The sequence below is a fragment of the Acanthaster planci genome, linkage group LG13 (assembly GCF_054643075.1).
Source record: "Acanthaster planci isolate LZ-2023a linkage group LG13, COTS_SCS, whole genome shotgun sequence".
Lineage (NCBI taxonomy): Eukaryota > Metazoa > Echinodermata > Asteroidea > Valvatida > Acanthasteridae > Acanthaster > Acanthaster planci.
In genome coordinates this window covers 8,409,883-8,427,906 of record NC_141789.1, presented here as the reverse complement: position 1 = coordinate 8,427,906, position 18,024 = coordinate 8,409,883, and the positions used below count along the sequence as shown (strand labels likewise).

The following is an 18,024-nucleotide window of genomic DNA, read 5'->3' as shown; positions in this document are numbered from 1 at the left end:
CTGTTATCCGTCATTTCTTGTAGCCAGGCAACCAGTGCATTGGATGCTATGGAATTTCATATCTGCTGTTGTCCATTGCCTGTCGTCCGTCGCCTCTTGCTTTTTGTTGTGTCCCAATTCTGCCATTTTCCAGTTCTGTATATATGCCGTGGCCTTTCCGTCGTCCATCGCCTGAATGCATGTCATGTACATGTATTGTAGCCAGTATTTACAGAATGTGTTTCTGAATTCTAGTGATGATAGTACAGAATCCATTGTTTACAAAATATTCCAATGTCAAAAAATTACTGAAATTTAAAATGTTTTGATTCTCAAGATTCTTATTCCGGTACATTTTCAAAAGGGTAGTATTTACCAGAACACTGTATCACACACCTTTCATTCTGCTTCAGTGATGTGTCTTGAAATGATTTTTCCATTTAATTCTCACAAGAATGTTTGTGAAATAAAAATCTTCAGTTCACATCAACATAACAGACCAGTATGGACATTTACAGTAACGTTTTTGCACCCCATCTTTACCGGTATCGAACCAATTGCAGATTTGAAGTATTACTATCAACCCTACGCGGAGTTGACACAGTACAATGCAGGAAGAGAATGCCCACCTGCACAATGCCAATGGCAACTACCAGAGTAATGACACCAGCTGCAAGTTTACTCCCAGGCAGTTGGATGTACAGAAGAGGCGGGATGATAGTGACAACCACCGGATGATTTCTATTGTGTTCCTAAGCCTGTTGATTGACCTACTTGCATTCACCATGATTCTACCTCTTCTGCCATCCTTGCTGGATTACTATGCTCAACATGATCAGGTTGGTTCACTCTTGCTTTAGTCATGATGGATGTCCTATGGGCTCTGTCCCAGCCTTGTGCAAGTGTTAATGGAGATGCTTACTGGCTTACTTATTAAACTGTAACTGAAACTTATTGGTAGCAATCACAGTTGTTGTAACAGCAGCCCTTAGCACAAATTGACATTAAGACCAATGGTGTTCAGAGTTTTTGAAGTTTGTGTCTCAACCAACAACCTTAAAGGTAGTGTACAGCATTGGTAAAATCCCCCAAATTTGAGTATGTTTTTCGAAAGAAAGCCTCAATAAGGCCTCAATAAGTCTGTAAATTTTTCCGCCCAGAATGCATTAGTTTTTGAGAAAACAGAAATTTTGTTCTCTCTTTTACGATGGTCAACCGACCATCGTATAAGAGTTTATTTCACTTCGCACATCACATTCTTCAACAGACGCCAATTTTCTTGTGTGTAGTGTTTGCAGATGCTGTGGGAGTCTCCATCAATGAACAAATAAAGCTAATAAGCTGCTACAAATATACCAACAGAAATTCACATTGTAAGCTGAAATTACAGGAAGCTGAGTGTAAGGTGCAAAGCAGAAAATAAATTGGATCAGTGTGAAGTTAAATTTTATTTAAGGAAAGGATCTTCTTAATGCAAAAACTTTGCGAATTCAAAATCACCTGTAGAACATACATGTAATGGCATGATCCAAATATAGTGGCTGTTTCCGAACGGAATGGTGAAAGGGATTTTCGTCAACAAAAAGCGTCATGGACACGATGTTGCAGGTTTGACCCAAATACATGCACACAAATGTATTTCTGTTTATCTCAAGGTTTTGTATTAATTATCTACTTACATATGTGTACATGTACGTATTCTTTAACTAGCTTACTGTATTATCCTTTTTTATAATTGTTTTCATTACAGGGTGGTCTTCTGCCAGAATTGCAGTCCAAAATCGACAGCTTCAGGGAGCTCCTTGGAATTCCTGACACTCAGAAATATAATTCTGTACTGTTTGGGGGTAAGAATTCAGTCCATATTTCCCCCAAAAGAAGGCTACATGTACGGTACATGTACATACATGTATAATGAAGAACACAGTAATAAAGAACAGCACAGAACACAGCATGGGGGCCAGTTAGCACTGCATTCATCCTCTGTCCATGGTGCTTTTACATGTTAACCATGCCTTGAACATTCCACAGCCTATCCTTCATATGCATCAGCTGTACCGGTATGTACATGTAGGCTATGCAGGGCTCACGAAATTTTTAAAAATGTAGTTGCCCTTCGGGCAGGGGAGTCTAAAATCTGGTAGCCCAAACTTCATTTTCAGTTGCCCAACAAGGAAGTTTTAGCCACACATGGTCTCCAAGCTTTCAGTAATTACAGCCATTTTCCTAGTTCCCTATCGCTTGAAATGAATAGGCCTTGGCCTATGCCACCTTTAACTATTGCTCTGCAGCATTACACGCTAAGACGACTTTCTTTTTTGAAAGGTAACATAAAAGTCTCCTGTTTGTCAAAAAACATGGGAGCACAAAAAGTCAACACCAGAAAAATTACACGTCATTAGGTCACTCACTACGCAAGATTTCATGAATGTTTCTCCTAGTTTCGGATCGCGCATGCAAATAGGCCTACATGTACGAACGTCATGAACTCAACTACATGTACACGTGCGCAACAGATTTGTACGTGACGTAATGGGTTCTTCAACATGGCTCCACTTGGGATCCATAACTGCGGTGTGGGAGGATTTTTGGTCGACGGCTCGATGAGCAGCAAAGTCAAGTCAACATTTATGAAGGCCATCCATGTTGATGCACTGAAATTTTAATATGTAAACAAATCCCCTTTAAAATAAGACTTGCTTTACTAGAAAATATGCTTGTTACAATGGTTTGGGCAGAGAAATGGGCTTACGCTTGACTCCTTTTTATGTGTAGCGATCCAGAACTGTATAAACCGATCCAGAACTAGGAAGAGTGTCCTCGTCACATTTGTCGATCTTGTAAGAAAAATTAAAAGCTCAAAATTTGAAAATATACATTTACAAGGTAGACTCCTGACCCCATTTCATTGGAATTTGATGATAATTGAGCTGTAATGGGACTGAATATAGTTTTAGCAATCTGGAACAAGGAAATCGACTGAATACAGACACGGCTGCGTTGTTCATGCCAACAATTCGACCATACGTACCACGGTGCACCTACCCGAACATGTACAGTCGTGCAACATCAAGGTTAGGATGTTGATTTTTTTTTGGTCTTTTTTTGCAATCTTTTTTCTGTGCATGGTGCTGAAATGTCCAAAACGCCGGACAAAAAAACGTGTTGCTGAAAACAGGTGCTTGCCCATCGGGCTGGCAGCCTGGAACATTTGGTTGCCTGACAAAATATTTTGGTTGTCCCGGGACGTCGGACTACCGATTCTGAGAGCCCTGGTATGTGTACCGTTTATGTACATGTTAATATACATACACGCACATACATGTAACTTTATTGAAACAAAAGAGCAATTTCTATTTTTAAAGAAAAACACAATGTCCATTTTGATGGCAAAACAGTCTTGCCTTTACATGTAAGTACATTTGTAAATTTTGTTCCATCCATCTTTAACTGCTGCTGAAAGGAAATTTACGAGTGTTAAATGTTTTTTCCGTGTTGAAACACATGGTGAGCTTCACTTCAGGAACATCAATGCTGTGTAAAACGTACCTGTAGCATCTCTTGTTCTCATATGAGGCAGATTAGTAAATCAAGCATTAGTAAAAGGCATGCTACAGTATGTGACGCATGACAATATGTATTAATTACATTTTGCATTTTGCTCAATCAAGTTAAGACGTAGAAAACCAAGATTTTTGGCATAGATGATCCATAGTGCAACCAGGATTAACAGGTTACACATGGGATGTACATGTACAGTACCAGTAGATGTACATGTATAACCGCCAAATATGATGATAGCATTGTGACAATATTTATGATATTAACCCAAAAATTGAAATCACCAATATTTTACATGTACATGTAGAAGTAGAAATATTGTCAAAATATTGTGACTTCCTCAACATCATTTTTATGTCCGCATTTTACCGGTATGTTGGCAATTTTCATCCTCAGCCTGAGTTTTCTTTGAAACCGGGTGTATGACATCCTTTTGCCCCAACTACTGGCATATATACCGGTACATCACCAATTAAAAATTCAAGCTTGTTTCCACAGTGTTTCCTGTTAATGAACTGTTTCCACATGGTTTGCAGTGCTCATGCTGCAGGTGTTCAGTGGTGACTGATTTTCAAGGAAATATTTGCAGATATTGTTATCAGGTTCTTTTTTTATCAGGTTAAGCATGAACCAAACAATCTCTGTCAGCTACATGCAGTAGGTAGTGAAACGTTATTGTTTGCAGGCTGTGCATTACAACACTTGTATGTACAATATCTGGGAGTTCTTAAACCCAGCACAGTTTGCAAACAATTTATCATGTTGTTGGTGTTATTGCTCAGAAAAAAAAATTGAATTTGAAAAAAAAAATCAATATTGCCAGCACTAGTGAGATATTACATGTATCTCTTGTTTTGCGTTTCTGTTTTTTACAGGTGTGATTGGGTCATTATTCTCGTTCCTGCAGTTTGTAGCCAGTCCTGTCATTGGTGCTGCATCAGATGTATATGGTAGAAGACCTCTGATGTTGGTGACAATGGTATGATATTAAGAGCTTGCGTGTTTATTGCCACAAAAGAGTGGCTGACACTTACTAAATTGCCCTCCCCTTTTTTTGCCCGTTTTTACAGTGGAACAGTGTTATAACAAACAGTGAAATGCAGAACCTGTGTTTAACTACTGAACTACCAAAAGTGTTGGGAGAAACCAAATATTCCAAAGTCTTGTACATGTACCTGTATCTGTGCACTTCTGAATTGTACATTTCCAAACCAAAGCTTGTCGGTTGCAAATACAACGAAGTATGATGGACAGTGCACATAATGCAAATTTTGGGGAGGTTTATTATTCACTGTACATTAACATGTAGCTCACAGCCAATTTACACACCACCATTTGCCAAGTATCTACAAACTGTTGTGATCATGTGGCATTCAGACTTAAAAACTACCCACATGATGGGCTCTGGATCAATAGGAATGGGTGAACTGTCTGAACCTGAGGAAGATTTATAAGGCTGCATGTGAATTGATTTTTGTGCTTTATCATGAGTGTGACCTTTGTGCTTTATCATGAGTGTGACCTTTGTGCTTTATCATGAGTGTGACCTTTGTGAATCAGAAGTACTTTGGGTCTGTCATATGTTGGCATATTTTTCTGTCATTATGCAGACAGGCATAGCAATTTCCTACTGCGTATGGGCTGTCTCACACAACTTTACGTTATTCGTCATTGCACGTGTCATTGGAGGCATCAGTAAAGGTAACGTCAGCCTGAGCACAACCATTGTGACTGATGTGTCCACAGCCAGTACCAGAGGCAAAGGAATGGTAGGTCAACAAGAATACAAATGAACCCAGCCTCAGTGGTTACATGTACCGGTATGCAGGGCATAGATCGGCAACTAGTACAGATGTTGATGAAACTTTCATGGTTATACACGTATGTTTGAAAGCAGTAATGTTCATAACACTGTACACAATAGGATTTACATGTACATTAACATGCTTTACATTATTTACATGTGTAGATGATTCATTTGCAGCACTTTCTGCTGTTTTGAGATTTACACTGAAACACTGTTGCTACATCATTGGATTGCTATGTGCATGCAGTACATTTCATAGTTGATTAAAAAAATTGTTGAAGATAATACAGTCATCAGCAGAACATTTTTATTGGAAGCCAGACAGTAGAGGTATGTATCAGCATGAATTCAATGAAATACATCTATTCATAACAAAACTTTATAGTTATTGGTATCGTATCATGTTACCAGTAATATGTTTTGTTTGGAAATTCTGCCGTGGATTATATTTTATGTACTTATTTATTGTGAGGTCACTACTTTGTTCATGTTACCAACATTTGCATTGACTATTTTGGTTTCAAATCAAGTTTGGAAGGATAGCTGTTGTTAAGGAAGTACCAGTAGTGATTCCGTAGCAGTGCAGATTTCCTCTACAGCATTAACAAAAAACATGAAATGTCAGGGCATACTAATTTCAAGCCATACATGAACCGACCAACCTGCTGACTGACAGAATATCAGAGTAATCCATAACAGGTGAATTAACTTATTTATACTTGTACCATTTTTTCAGTTCTCCAACGATTGATGTGTTGCTTTTTGCAAAGAGGGTGTCCATCTATTTCATATTATTAATAAAGTTGGATACTGGTAGATACATGTATAAGGAATCTGTCAGCTGAATACCAAATGCTTTCCCTACTCTCATATCCTTGTCATTTCTCTTTCTCCTCTAGGCACTCATAGGAATTGCCTTCTCCTTGGGCTTTATCATGGGGCCCATGATTGGAGCCTATTTTGCTATGTCAGCAGGTGGTAAGGGAGAGGCCTTGTACGTCAAGCCAGCCTTGTTTGCAATCATACTAGCTGTGGCTGACATTGTCTTCATCTTCTTGCTTTTCAAAGAGACACTACCAATGCACAAACGAGTAAGTTGGACACAAAATAAATGGCACTTTATATTTTTGTCATGTTGTCATCTGTTCTTGTAAATTTCTGTTGAAACTTACGTGAGATTAGAAGGTTTGGAATTATGGTTAGTGTTCATTATTGACTCCGTAATTGATTTTCATTTGGAATCACTGAAGGTATGATTGAATTAGAATGATTTGTCTGACTTATTGTGCAGGCGAAGTCATTTGGCAGTAGCTTCAAGGATGCATGTGATCTCATCAGTCCACTCTCCCTGTTTCTCTTCTCGGCTGTCAAGAAATTGAAAGTATCTGGTAATGAACTTTTTACAGAATCTTTTTTAAGGGTCAGAATGTACGGAGGTGCATTTTCCTAAGCTCAAGTTATCCCTCAAGTGTGACTTTGGAAACACTGCTTTTCTAATGCCATGATCCAAGTTAATCTTGTTTAGCTTGAAAGGAACATTGACTGTTAGCAAATGCACATAAAGAAAAAGGTTTATTGCCTTCCAGAGGAATAGGCTTTGTTACCAATGGACTATTTGAAACACTTCAAGTATTGAGATTTTCTGTACATGTGTGCTGAAACAGTTGCCCCTTGCATTCATAAATCTTGTCCCAAGAATTAAGGTGGTAACTTCTCTGCTTGGTAACTTCTTATATAATTGGATGTAATACCTGAAGCACTCCATGGTGTTTTCAATAGAAAACAAGCTATTTGAAATCTGAACAGGTTCACTCCCCTGCTGTAGGATTAAGTCTTTTGAACTATATGGCCAATATGCCAGATGAGGAATGTGTAGAAGGTTTGGTGATCTGGAGAAAGATGTGAACAAATTAGCCAGCACTACGGCTAAGCAGATGCCATACACACCACAGGTATTGCTCCTAGAATTTATCCTTGAGGATGAAGCACGGGTGATGTGGGTCAGAACAGGGATCCATTGCAGATGAAAGGTTTGTGTACTCAGAGAGAGAGTGAGGTCATGATGGATGGAGGGATGGATGAATGGCAGTGAGACATGCTCCATCTGTGCAAACGTTGGTAAATAAAGATTTTGACATCAAAACTGATCAGTGGGGTGAAGAGTGAGGTTCAGAAAGTGGTTGACCCGCTCATTGGACTTTTCAGTCCAGGATACTACCCTACTGAGGGTCACACAAGTTTTGATAATATGTGTTACACTGGTAGTGTTGGAAATACCGGTAAGTTTGCTTTTGCCAAAGAATGTAGGGCAAGTGGAGCTGGATGGCATGAGATACAGATTTATTACAGATTAACATCAGATTATTCTGAACTGGAGCCAAGTGCCAGGCAATGCTGAAGAATGGATTAAAGTTGAACACATTTGCACAAGAATGCTGCATTGGGGATACTCCCTGTTTACTATACTCAGGAAATAAAATTCATAATTTTGAAAAGGTGTAAATGCAAAATCAGTGCAAAGTTTGACATGTTTGACACTGTTGTAGTTTGTCTTTTTCATGATGATGGGTTCACTTTCTGTGTAGTTCACTCTGTTGGGATGTGGATAGACTGGTCTCAGCAGGGTTCAAGGATGTTGTGTGCTTTTGTCTGGACAGAGTGGACTTGACTCCCTTGGCCTAGTTTGTTGGATTGACGAGTTGTCTTGAAGACTCTTAGATTCACTGCCTGCTGGAGATATTGGCAGTGCCTGTTCATTGCTGCTTGCTCAGAACAGTTGTCTTACATGCAGTGAAGTTGGAGGAGTTGGCTGTTGGCTCAGAGACAACTGTGTGAGATGATCTCCGAGTTTTGTTTCTACTGGGTATACCTGAGACTATAGGGGTGTGCATTTATAGGTATTTTTAGAACCAGGTGCCCTTTTTTTGTCAACATCGGGTAACCAGTTACCGTTAAAAGAGAACACTTTAAACAAATGGCATTGCCCAGCGGACCTTGTGCCCGAAACATTGGCTCTTTTTCATACATAGGAAGCAAGCAGCACATTGTTCTAAACGTCAGGGTAAATCTCTCCTACCTTTTTATCAAACAAAATTGTTACCTTCAATTTGCAAAATCTTTTTTGTAAATAAACAGGAAAACAAGTTTTTGACGAATAGACGACAGATCTGCAAGCCACTTATGCCCCAGCTACCGTGCAAAGGAAATGTCCCGAATGTCGCATGTCTATGTACACATGGAATGTATGTGTACAAATGATGAATGCTCCGTTGTGTCACGTACGGACCTGAACAGTGCTTCATATGTTATGTGTTTAAATGGCTTGTATGTACAAAAATACCTCCGTAACTTGCCTACATCACTATATCTGCTTATTTTGACGTTTCTGAATAATAACGCCACCCAAATGCTTCAAATGGCATTTTAAGTATCATACACAAGTCAAGGGTCTAGAGTCATTACCACTGCCAAGCACATTTTTTTTCTCATTGTGACCAGATGTATGCATGCTGCCTAAACCATCATTACGTGAAACTGCAACAAATCCTGGCTTTCAAGCTACTGAAGCTAACCTGATTGCTGTCGCGGGGCCCAATTGCAGTCCCCTTCAGGCAATCCAATCGCTGACACTTCAGCGGCCATATAACAGCAAAAGGAAAGGTCATGTGACCACACATAGCAAAACCCAAGTGAAAAACAGGACTAGGGTATGTGCAGTGCTTCACACTGTAAATAAGTCTAAGCAATATGAAAGTTTTGCCACACGAAGGCACTACGATAAAGGGGTTTATTGAAATAGAAAAAAGATGTTTAGGATAACTCCATTCCCTGAAGTTCGAGTTGTAGAGATGTTACTGTGTAAGTACTTCGTCGACTGTATTATGACCGGTTAACATTTTCCTTTTTTCGAACAAAAGAAACACTTAGATCTGAAATGCTTTTGTACACAAAACATCCGTCCTGCTTTTTGGTTCGATTCATCGTCCACCATTCTGCTGAATCACTGAGAAAATTTATTTTTTCTTTCATTTAAAAGTAAATTTGAAACTAAATGTGAGAACGACTCGGCACATTTCTTGATATCAAAAACTAAACAGGTTCTCTGACTCTTTGGTTTATGTTTTGCTTTGGTTGCCATCTGATAATGGAAGGCTGATCAACTGCACAATTTGTGCGTGATTGCTACTTACTGCACACGTGAAGTCTCAGTACCGCTGGTATATTACGCAGGTCTGCTCTTGCTCCATTGTCGATCCCGACAGAAAGTAATTTTCCTTGGTATTGTTTTATTAACAAAAATACCCTTAACTCAAAACAGTAAGCACTACTACTTCAGCACAAAAGTCATCATAGGCCGACAGGGTTTGTAAGTTGCATGTACAGTCCAGTGGCGTAGCCAGGATTCTGTGAACGGGGGGGGGTTCACGCTAAAGTGGGGGGGGCTGACTGGATGTTGGACATAACCATGTACATAATCGTGATCACATCAGGATATGCCAGTGGGGGTCAATGATTTTTCGTGGGGGGAACCCCCTCCAGCCATGCCTCTGGTAAAGTCATGCAAGTGTACATCAACAGCGCGGCCGCCTGAAAAGACAAAATTTCTTCGGCCTCTTGTTCACAGGTTTGGTACAGTCATTTTCCTACATGTAGATCTGCAATGCAAAAATTATTCAGTAAGATTACAGCTACAAAAATCCTTAAATTCCACGGAAAATATGGTCAGTAGTCAACCTTGTGTTTGGAGATACCTCAAAATTATTTTCAAAATCTAAGCACAGTGATTTTGTAGTCATTCTGCCTTTCAGTATTAAATTTCATAGACATTTTTATTCATGGATTTTTGTTCCCAATTCATTTACATGTTATTTTTGTTTTCAATTTCTTCAATTTTTTTTAGAGGTACCCGGCCCAAATAATGGAACTGGGTTTTGATATCGATGGGCGGGTACCCAGACACCCGGCACAGGCCTGTGAGATTAAGACAAAGACCTACCATACAAGGAAAGGTCCCCATAATCTACATCTTGGTGATACTGGATCTAGTCTTGACTTTTGTTTGTTTCTTTTTTGGGTTTTTTTATGTGTATGTCATTCACCCAAAAAGAATGATACTTATCAACATTCATGTACATTCCTCAAATTTTTGATTGTATTTTTCTTTTTTCCAGAACTGCGGATGCTTCGTCTGCTTGGTCTATGCTACTTCATGTATCTCTTCATATTTTCAGGGTTAGAGTTCACTCTCACATTCCTGGTTCACCAAAGATTTCAATACACAAGGTATGAGGACACAGTTGTCGGACTGATGTAATATTCTGGGAGTGCCCAAATCCTTTATAAAGTTAAACGTATTGCAATTCAGAGTTTAGGCATTTCAGATCCAAGGAACTCAATTGTATGTGTGTTAATTTTAGTACACACAAAGATCAAGGTTTTCTGAGTTTTTTTATTTAAATAAAGTTGATAAAATGCCTTTCACGTGACTTATCTTGAAAAAAAGCATAAGTATGGGAAAGAAGCTTTTTTCCAAATTGTCAGGAAAGTGATTGAAGCAAGCCGACAAAATTATTAAACTTCATCCACTGTATACGATGTATGTAAAAAAAGGTTTCTTTTAAGCACATTCAAAAAGAGGTAGTCATTATACAGTCAAATACAGTCAAATTTGTTTTTGTTTTTGTGATTGTCAGTATGCAGCAGGGTAAGATGTTTGTCTTCATTGGTGCTGTCATGGCTCTAGTGCAGGGTGAGTTTTTAGAGTTCAAATATCAAACATCAAGTGACCTTCAATCATTCTGTGCTGTTACATTTCTTTATTTTAAAGGCTCATTCCAATAAGGCGATGAGTTCTTTTTTGCTTAAAGGGCAATCTACCATGAAAATACTGAAAATAAAGAAAGTCTCCGTAGACTTGCACCAAAGATAATTTTAAAATGAGAAGTCTTGTGTCAAAGGCTAGTTGGCCAGCTGACGTTTACAGGCAGTACCTGCTGCACATACAGCAGAGCCGGAACCCAGGCAGATGTTTATCAAAGTATTTGAAAGGAACTTACATGTATGTGCCTAGATTTATGATTAATGCTCCAACGGTTCATATTTTGGTCTCATTTTAGACACTGATAATTTGTTCCCTTGGTTGTCGCAGAAAAACCACAATTTGGAGGTCATAATTGTGCTACCAGTTATATTTCCTTGTAACTGATCTTTTCCAAATAATTTCAGTTGGTAGAGGATGAATTTTAGAGACCAGTTGGATGCATTCTGATGGTGTGCCCGTTTACGGCCTGTTTATTACAAGTTACTGAAGTCATATGCCTGCCACTGAATTTATTGCAAGCACTTATATGTATAAGGCAAATATTCTGACCCAATGGTGCTTTTCGTTCAAAATGACTGCGTCATGAGTTTCACAATGCCGTAGCCCACACATCTTGATTCTTCTGCATTCTGTTTGAAAAAGATGCATACACTTGTGTGTGTTTTTATTTGGAGGAATGACCTTCCCCAAGAGTGATACATTTCTGTTACCATTTCTTTTTGGGACAGGTGGCTATGTGCGTCGAATAAGCCCTGGCAAGGAGAAACGGATAGCAATTATTGTAAGTGAAATAAAAGTATTGGATTGTGTTAAGTTGGTGTCTTATGGACACACAGTTCATTGAGTGTCTTAAATCTTAACATGAATTGTACCCATTAATAAACATAACTCAATTTGAATTTTGTAACAGACAACCAGACTCCACCATTCCTTGCATAAGTCTGATAGTTTCAACAGCCCAGGAGATGTTGAGATGCTAATCAGGACTCCTTTATTTTGAAATTGGAAAATTTTAGCAACAATTACCTAATCCTGATCTTATTTGTGAGTTGATCATCACCAAAACTTGCCTAAACTCTGAGAGACTCAAAGTGTGCGCGCAAAGTGAATTTTTCAATGTTAAGAATTTTGGTCCTTATTACAAAAAGTATTAAAAGTGGGAATTCTAGTTCATTATGAATTCATTATGAGTATTTCTGCCGGGGAAGGTGCACACTGCCATCAAGATGTAAATTTCTTTTAGATCTTTTATGATCATTTAAGAGTTTTAATCTAACTTTACCTTATTTCAGGGGATTTTGGTTCTGATACCATCTTTCATCATCATTGGCTGCATACAGACATCAGTGCCGTTCTATGCTGGCCTAGCATTGTTTTCTTTTGGTATGTATTCCCTAGACCTCCACATGTTCAAATTAAATTTTAACAATATTACCACACCTGTGTCCTGAAAATAAGGGCTTGATTTCTGCCACTCATTTTAAGCTACAGTTGATTCCTATTAACAGAAGGACTAAACAATGCTATATTTATGCAGCGCTGAAACCAATGCTCTAAGTTATATGCACTGTTTACAATATGCACCATGCACCTACAACATACATGTTTAAGGCTCTGTACATGAAGTCATTAACAGACTAACACATGGACTGATACACCATCTAAAGTGATGTAGATATTTACTGTACATGTATGTTGGTATGAGGTTGTGTGGACAAATAAACAGTTATGTTAGTTGGTAATTGGCAAAGTCCACTTTCCCTCATGATGTTGAATAGTTTGAGTTGCATTGTATGCACAGTGTGGTGGACACGAGGCATTGCATGCATGGTACCCTGGCTCCTACCACTTAAAATAATGTGAACAACATGGAAGGGCTGAAAGCCAATGAGTGACCCTCCACAATGATGTGAAGTTTGACAACGTGGAAACTATGAAATAGTCAAAATTGAGTTAGATTTCTCTTTATGGCTATATATAATTTCTACTTCCATGTTTTTATTTTGAGGTTTATAGTACTCATATTTTTAGCATTCCATTTAAGCACAATTTTTCATGTGACTGTCACTAAGCTCACACACTGTTAGCTGGTCTATGACTTGGACATTCCATTCATGCTGATTCAGAGCATTGTAACAGAAACCATCTCATGTTTTTATTGTGTCATCTTGTATTTACACCATATTGTGAGTGCTGTTTATGACAGGACTGTAACCAAAGTGAAATGTACACAGTCAGTGGGAGAGCAGCCAGAGATAGAGAAAATTCAGCTTTCTATCCAGACAAGAGTGTTAGATCAGGAAGTGTTCCATCAGTTCAACTTTTTATTCATCTCTGGAAATAAGTTATTAGCACTTACGTGCTAGTTTTGAGCAAACCCCAGCCAGAGTTGAAATCTTGTTAGTTTTTTATGTCAGAGTTGCTTTAATATGGAAAAACAAGCCTTAAAGGCCATTTTCTTAAAAAACTGTTGCGCCATTTCAATGCTGGTTGTTAAAAATCAAACTCCTAAAATCAGGCATTTGAACAAAATCAACTGATTACACACCAAGTCAAATTGTTATGTTACACCTACCCCACTACACCTCATACCTCACCAAAATATTGGTCTAAATAACTAGACAGTGAGTCTTTTTTGTGTATTAATGAGCATGTGACTGAATGTTAAGTTGTCAGTGTACCTTCCCTCCTCTCCATCCAAGAGGAGTACAGTTTACATCAGCAACTGTCATAACAACCTGTGTACATGTATATAATTCAGTGTTTGTGATGTTCTACAGCTGCAGGTACTGTGGTGTCCTGTATGACTACTGTTGTATCTGCATATGGTAAGGATTCAATTGTCTTTCTTCCGAAGTCTTATGTTGCATATTGGGTCTTAGTGTTTCACTTTAATGTACATGTCAACATTCAGTCATTGGTCCATTGCTCCAAATAAAACATTTCTTAATTTAATTCTATAGATATATATTGACTTGAATAAATTTACATTTTTATGCTGTGACTCTCAATCTGAAAAAAAATCGAAGAGCTTAAATGTGTAATGGAAATCATCAGCTACTACATATATATTTATGTTGGACGGGGCCTTTTGGGATGGCAATGGACCAAGATCAATTTGTAGATCTGTCATCTGTTAAAATTGCCCATGGGACAGGCTCTCTACTAATTTAGTATTGGGGCATGTATGAATGGCTGTTACTGTGAGGGAGAGACTTAGACAGTATACCAAGGTGCATTGTCAAGTGAGTGAACTGAAACCAATAAGGGGAACTGTGCAGAGTGTAAGGTTCACTGTAGTTACATGTACCTCACCCCAAGATGCCAGTGAATTTTTCTAACCATCAAAAGAAGTGAATTGTATAATGTGAAAATCCTCAGGATGCGTTCACATACATGTATGAATGTCAGTGTTTTGAACAAGCCTTGAAAATATGATTTCCTTACATTTTTTCAATCCTCACCAATGACTAAATGTAGTTTCTTCACAACTGCTTTTGCCCAGGTTCAGTGGACCAGAAGGGCACCATTATGGGTATTTTCAGATCACTAGGGGCACTAGCACGAGCATCTGGGCCAGTTGTAGCGTCTATGTGTGAGTACTACATATTGCCTTATTTGTTCAGGTTTTTATCCCACCATACCACTTTATTATTGTCAAAGTTTCCACTGTTGCTGTGTCATTTGAAGGGAGTCAGGTTAGCGTAGTGGTTCTTTCCTCACCTTCCACGTCTGCGGTCTGGGTTCGATTCCCGGCCCTGTCCACATGTGCATTGGGTTTTCAGTCCCTACCTGTTTCCATGGGCTTTACCTAGAGTATTCCTCTGGGGTTTTCCTTCCACCTGTAAAACTGTAACTGCTTCTCATCATCCCCTCTATAGAGGTGTCTTCAGGCTTGCAAGCTAGTGCAGTGCTTAGGGTGCCTTAGTGGAATCCTTGGTATCATTACCAAAAATATTAAAAAGTTGGTGTGATGTTTCCTGATGGATGCCTTGTCCACTGTACGGTTCAGATTCAGAAGTTTGTATACTATACTTTGTTCATGTAACTCGATAAAATTCTCTGTCAGGAAATACACCTCTCAAAAAACAAAACATTGAGTAGAACTGCCATGTGCATTTTATAGGCACCCTTGAAACGGCATGTTCTGTTCAAGCCCGAAAAAGCCAGACAGAAAGCATTTTAACGTGCAGTTTCCTATACATACTCCTGTCTTACATTGTACATTGCCTCAAGAATTTGGACTGAAAACTAGGTTATGATTGGATGCAGATACATGCAGCATTGTTTTCACCTAGTTTTATTGTATGTTGCTGTTTTTTTTTTTTCTGAAGTGTCTTTTGAGAGCTTGATGATCATCCGGTTGTTTCCATTTACAGCAAATCATGCCCTAAGTAGATGAATTGGCTGTGTTTTACAAGCACTTGAATCAGTCCAAATTCATGTACTTAAGCTGCATTTAGGTAAATATTTGGGACGTATTTTTGTTGCATATTAGATCTATGCAATGTTTCTATCTTTGACTTCCATTGGATCAGAGTGCATCTATTTGATACATACTGAAGTAATGCATCATATCTGCTTGCCAATCCTCAGATCACCTTTTTTCTTGTGCCTGAAAACTCTCTCTGATTTGTGAATTTAATACTCTGTTATTACTGTGCAGTTGTGAGAATTTTTTAGAAACTGGCTTTGTAAACAAGGTAACCCAGTACTTCCAGAATTAAGGTGAATAATACTTTTCCTCCTCCCAAAGAAAAAGTCAATTTTTCAACCTTAGCCCAATTCCTACAAGAAACTAAAGACAGTGTGAAAAGAAGTCCAACATATAGCTGCAATATCTTCCTTCACGTCCTACATGAGTTTCTTTTATTCATGCACAATTTACATTACCTTTGATGGCACTTGCAGATGCTAGAATGACATTGAGGGAAGAAAGGAGAGGAGAGAGTGTGCTTCTGGTGTTGATTTGAATGAGGAGTGTAGTGGCAAGAGGTGTCTCTAACTGCAGGGTTGCTTTGGCATTTGCACACACATGTGCATACACATTGTATGGATGCATTTGTAGGTGCTTGAGTTACTGGCCTAAATAGTGTAGAAATTGCAGTAGCTGTTGGGAGAATCTTTATAATATTTTTAAAAGTTTGAGTTTAAATAGGAAAAACATGGAATTTTCCAAGATACTCGTGTATTAATGTGTAGCTCTTGGGTTTTCTTTTGTATGTACAGGGTTCTGGAGTCTGGGACCAACTGTCTGCTATTCTGTGGGTGGAGTCCTGCTCATCCTACCTATTGTTGGTCTCTCCAGAGTGGTTCCTCTCAAAGTGGAGCAATGAGGGGAGGCCACCGGATTTAAACTATGATAAACATCTGTGATATGCAAATTATAAACATGAATATTTGAAAGGTTGATGCGATCACTTACTACTATCCCCCAAAATATCTGGCAAATAATTGAAAAATGAAATTTAAATAAACCAAATCCTTAACATTTATGGGTAAATAAACCCAGTTTAACAAAATGTGATTGATTTTATTTCGTATTCCAAATGCTATTGGTTAAATGCTATTATGGTCCAAACAATGGAGATGGTTTTCCTAAGGATCATTGTCACAAGCCGGAGTCAAGGGATTAGACATGGTCTTGACTGGATATTTGTGTGTAACAAATCCTTGAGTATTGAATAACACAACTACTCTCAATCCAAACAAATGTGCAAACACTTGCCTTAGTATTTTGAAAAAGAGGTCTGTTTTGCATCTTTTGACAAGTTGAAACCTAAGTATTAATTACTTCAATAGAAACACTTATTTTTGTAGTATACTGGTGAAGGGTGCAAAGCTGTATATTTTTAATAGATCAGATAAGGTTGTAGATCGGATCCGTAATCATAGGTAGGTATTTGTTAGACGTCTTGTTTTATCTATGATATTAAAAGGGCAAGGGAACATTTTTTTTACTAATATAAAGCTTTTATTTTGCAGATGGCACACAGTTAGATTTACATTAATCGCAATGAGACAGGTTAATCACCTTTCACGGCAATATATAAGTACATACCTGAGGGATACATAACGGCGCACAATTCACAAGAGGGATATTGAGGGCTCTTCTCACATGTAAATTTGTGTACATTAGAATTACAGTACTAACTCTTTATTTAAATACGTTAAACAAAGGATATGAAGTGCAAATTAAATACGGAGAATTTTGACGCGGCCAGCCTTGTACAAATTTCGTGATGAAAGTGTTTTTGCGTGGCCTTGGGTGTTCCATTGTGCTTTCTGAGCTTTGTTACTGGAGATAAACGGCTGCTAAACTTACCTGCAAGCCTTTGAGGCAACATGGACGAACGTATGCTCAGTTATAGTGTATTTACTCTTTAACATTTAGTTGTACAATAGTTCCTTACAAAGCCTTTCCATTATACACTTCTACTCAAGATATTAACCAAGCTAGTTTTTGTATATTTTGACAAGATTTGAAAACTTTGGTCACAATATAAATCATGTTATGTTAAGACTAAGCATACCGTGTCTCATTTTATACGTGTAGTTGTATCTGTGTCTTTAAAGCTGGAACTTGGTAGGAAAGAAAAGATCTTCCATCACGGGAAATGTGCAACCCTAGTTGACGGTGGTTTTGCCGTTCTCAACCAGTTGCATAGTTCCTTTAATTTATTTTTATATAGGTTTTCCCGGTTAGTTTAACACTTCTTGCATTTGTTAAACGAAAGTTTAATTTCGTCAGAGAGTGGTTACTCAGCCTAAATGTTGATTACAGTTTCTAAATATCACTTCTATAGATTTCACTTTCAGAGCATTGTGAATCACGAAAAAAGACACATTCGTCCTA

The 18,024-nt window shown here is 38.3% G+C and overlaps 1 protein-coding gene across 1 annotated transcript in view; it reads left to right on the top strand.

Annotated features, from left to right (window-relative positions):
- LOC110982497 (solute carrier family 75 member 1-like) overlaps positions 1–18,024 on the top strand; it is a 20,638-nt gene extending 2,614 nt beyond the window's left edge. The window contains exons 2-14 of the mRNA XM_022240940.2: positions 543–818; positions 1,730–1,826; positions 4,416–4,519; positions 5,151–5,309; positions 6,247–6,438; positions 6,639–6,735; positions 10,519–10,630; positions 11,041–11,096; positions 11,897–11,949; positions 12,461–12,551; positions 13,949–13,996; positions 14,674–14,763; positions 16,398–18,024. Of these exons, the coding sequence (XP_022096632.2) occupies positions 588–818; positions 1,730–1,826; positions 4,416–4,519; positions 5,151–5,309; positions 6,247–6,438; positions 6,639–6,735; positions 10,519–10,630; positions 11,041–11,096; positions 11,897–11,949; positions 12,461–12,551; positions 13,949–13,996; positions 14,674–14,763; positions 16,398–16,504 (1,437 nt within the window). The 5' untranslated portion in view covers positions 543–587 and the 3' untranslated portion in view covers positions 16,505–18,024. The remainder of the gene's footprint in view (positions 1–542; positions 819–1,729; positions 1,827–4,415; positions 4,520–5,150; positions 5,310–6,246; positions 6,439–6,638; positions 6,736–10,518; positions 10,631–11,040; positions 11,097–11,896; positions 11,950–12,460; positions 12,552–13,948; positions 13,997–14,673; positions 14,764–16,397) is intronic.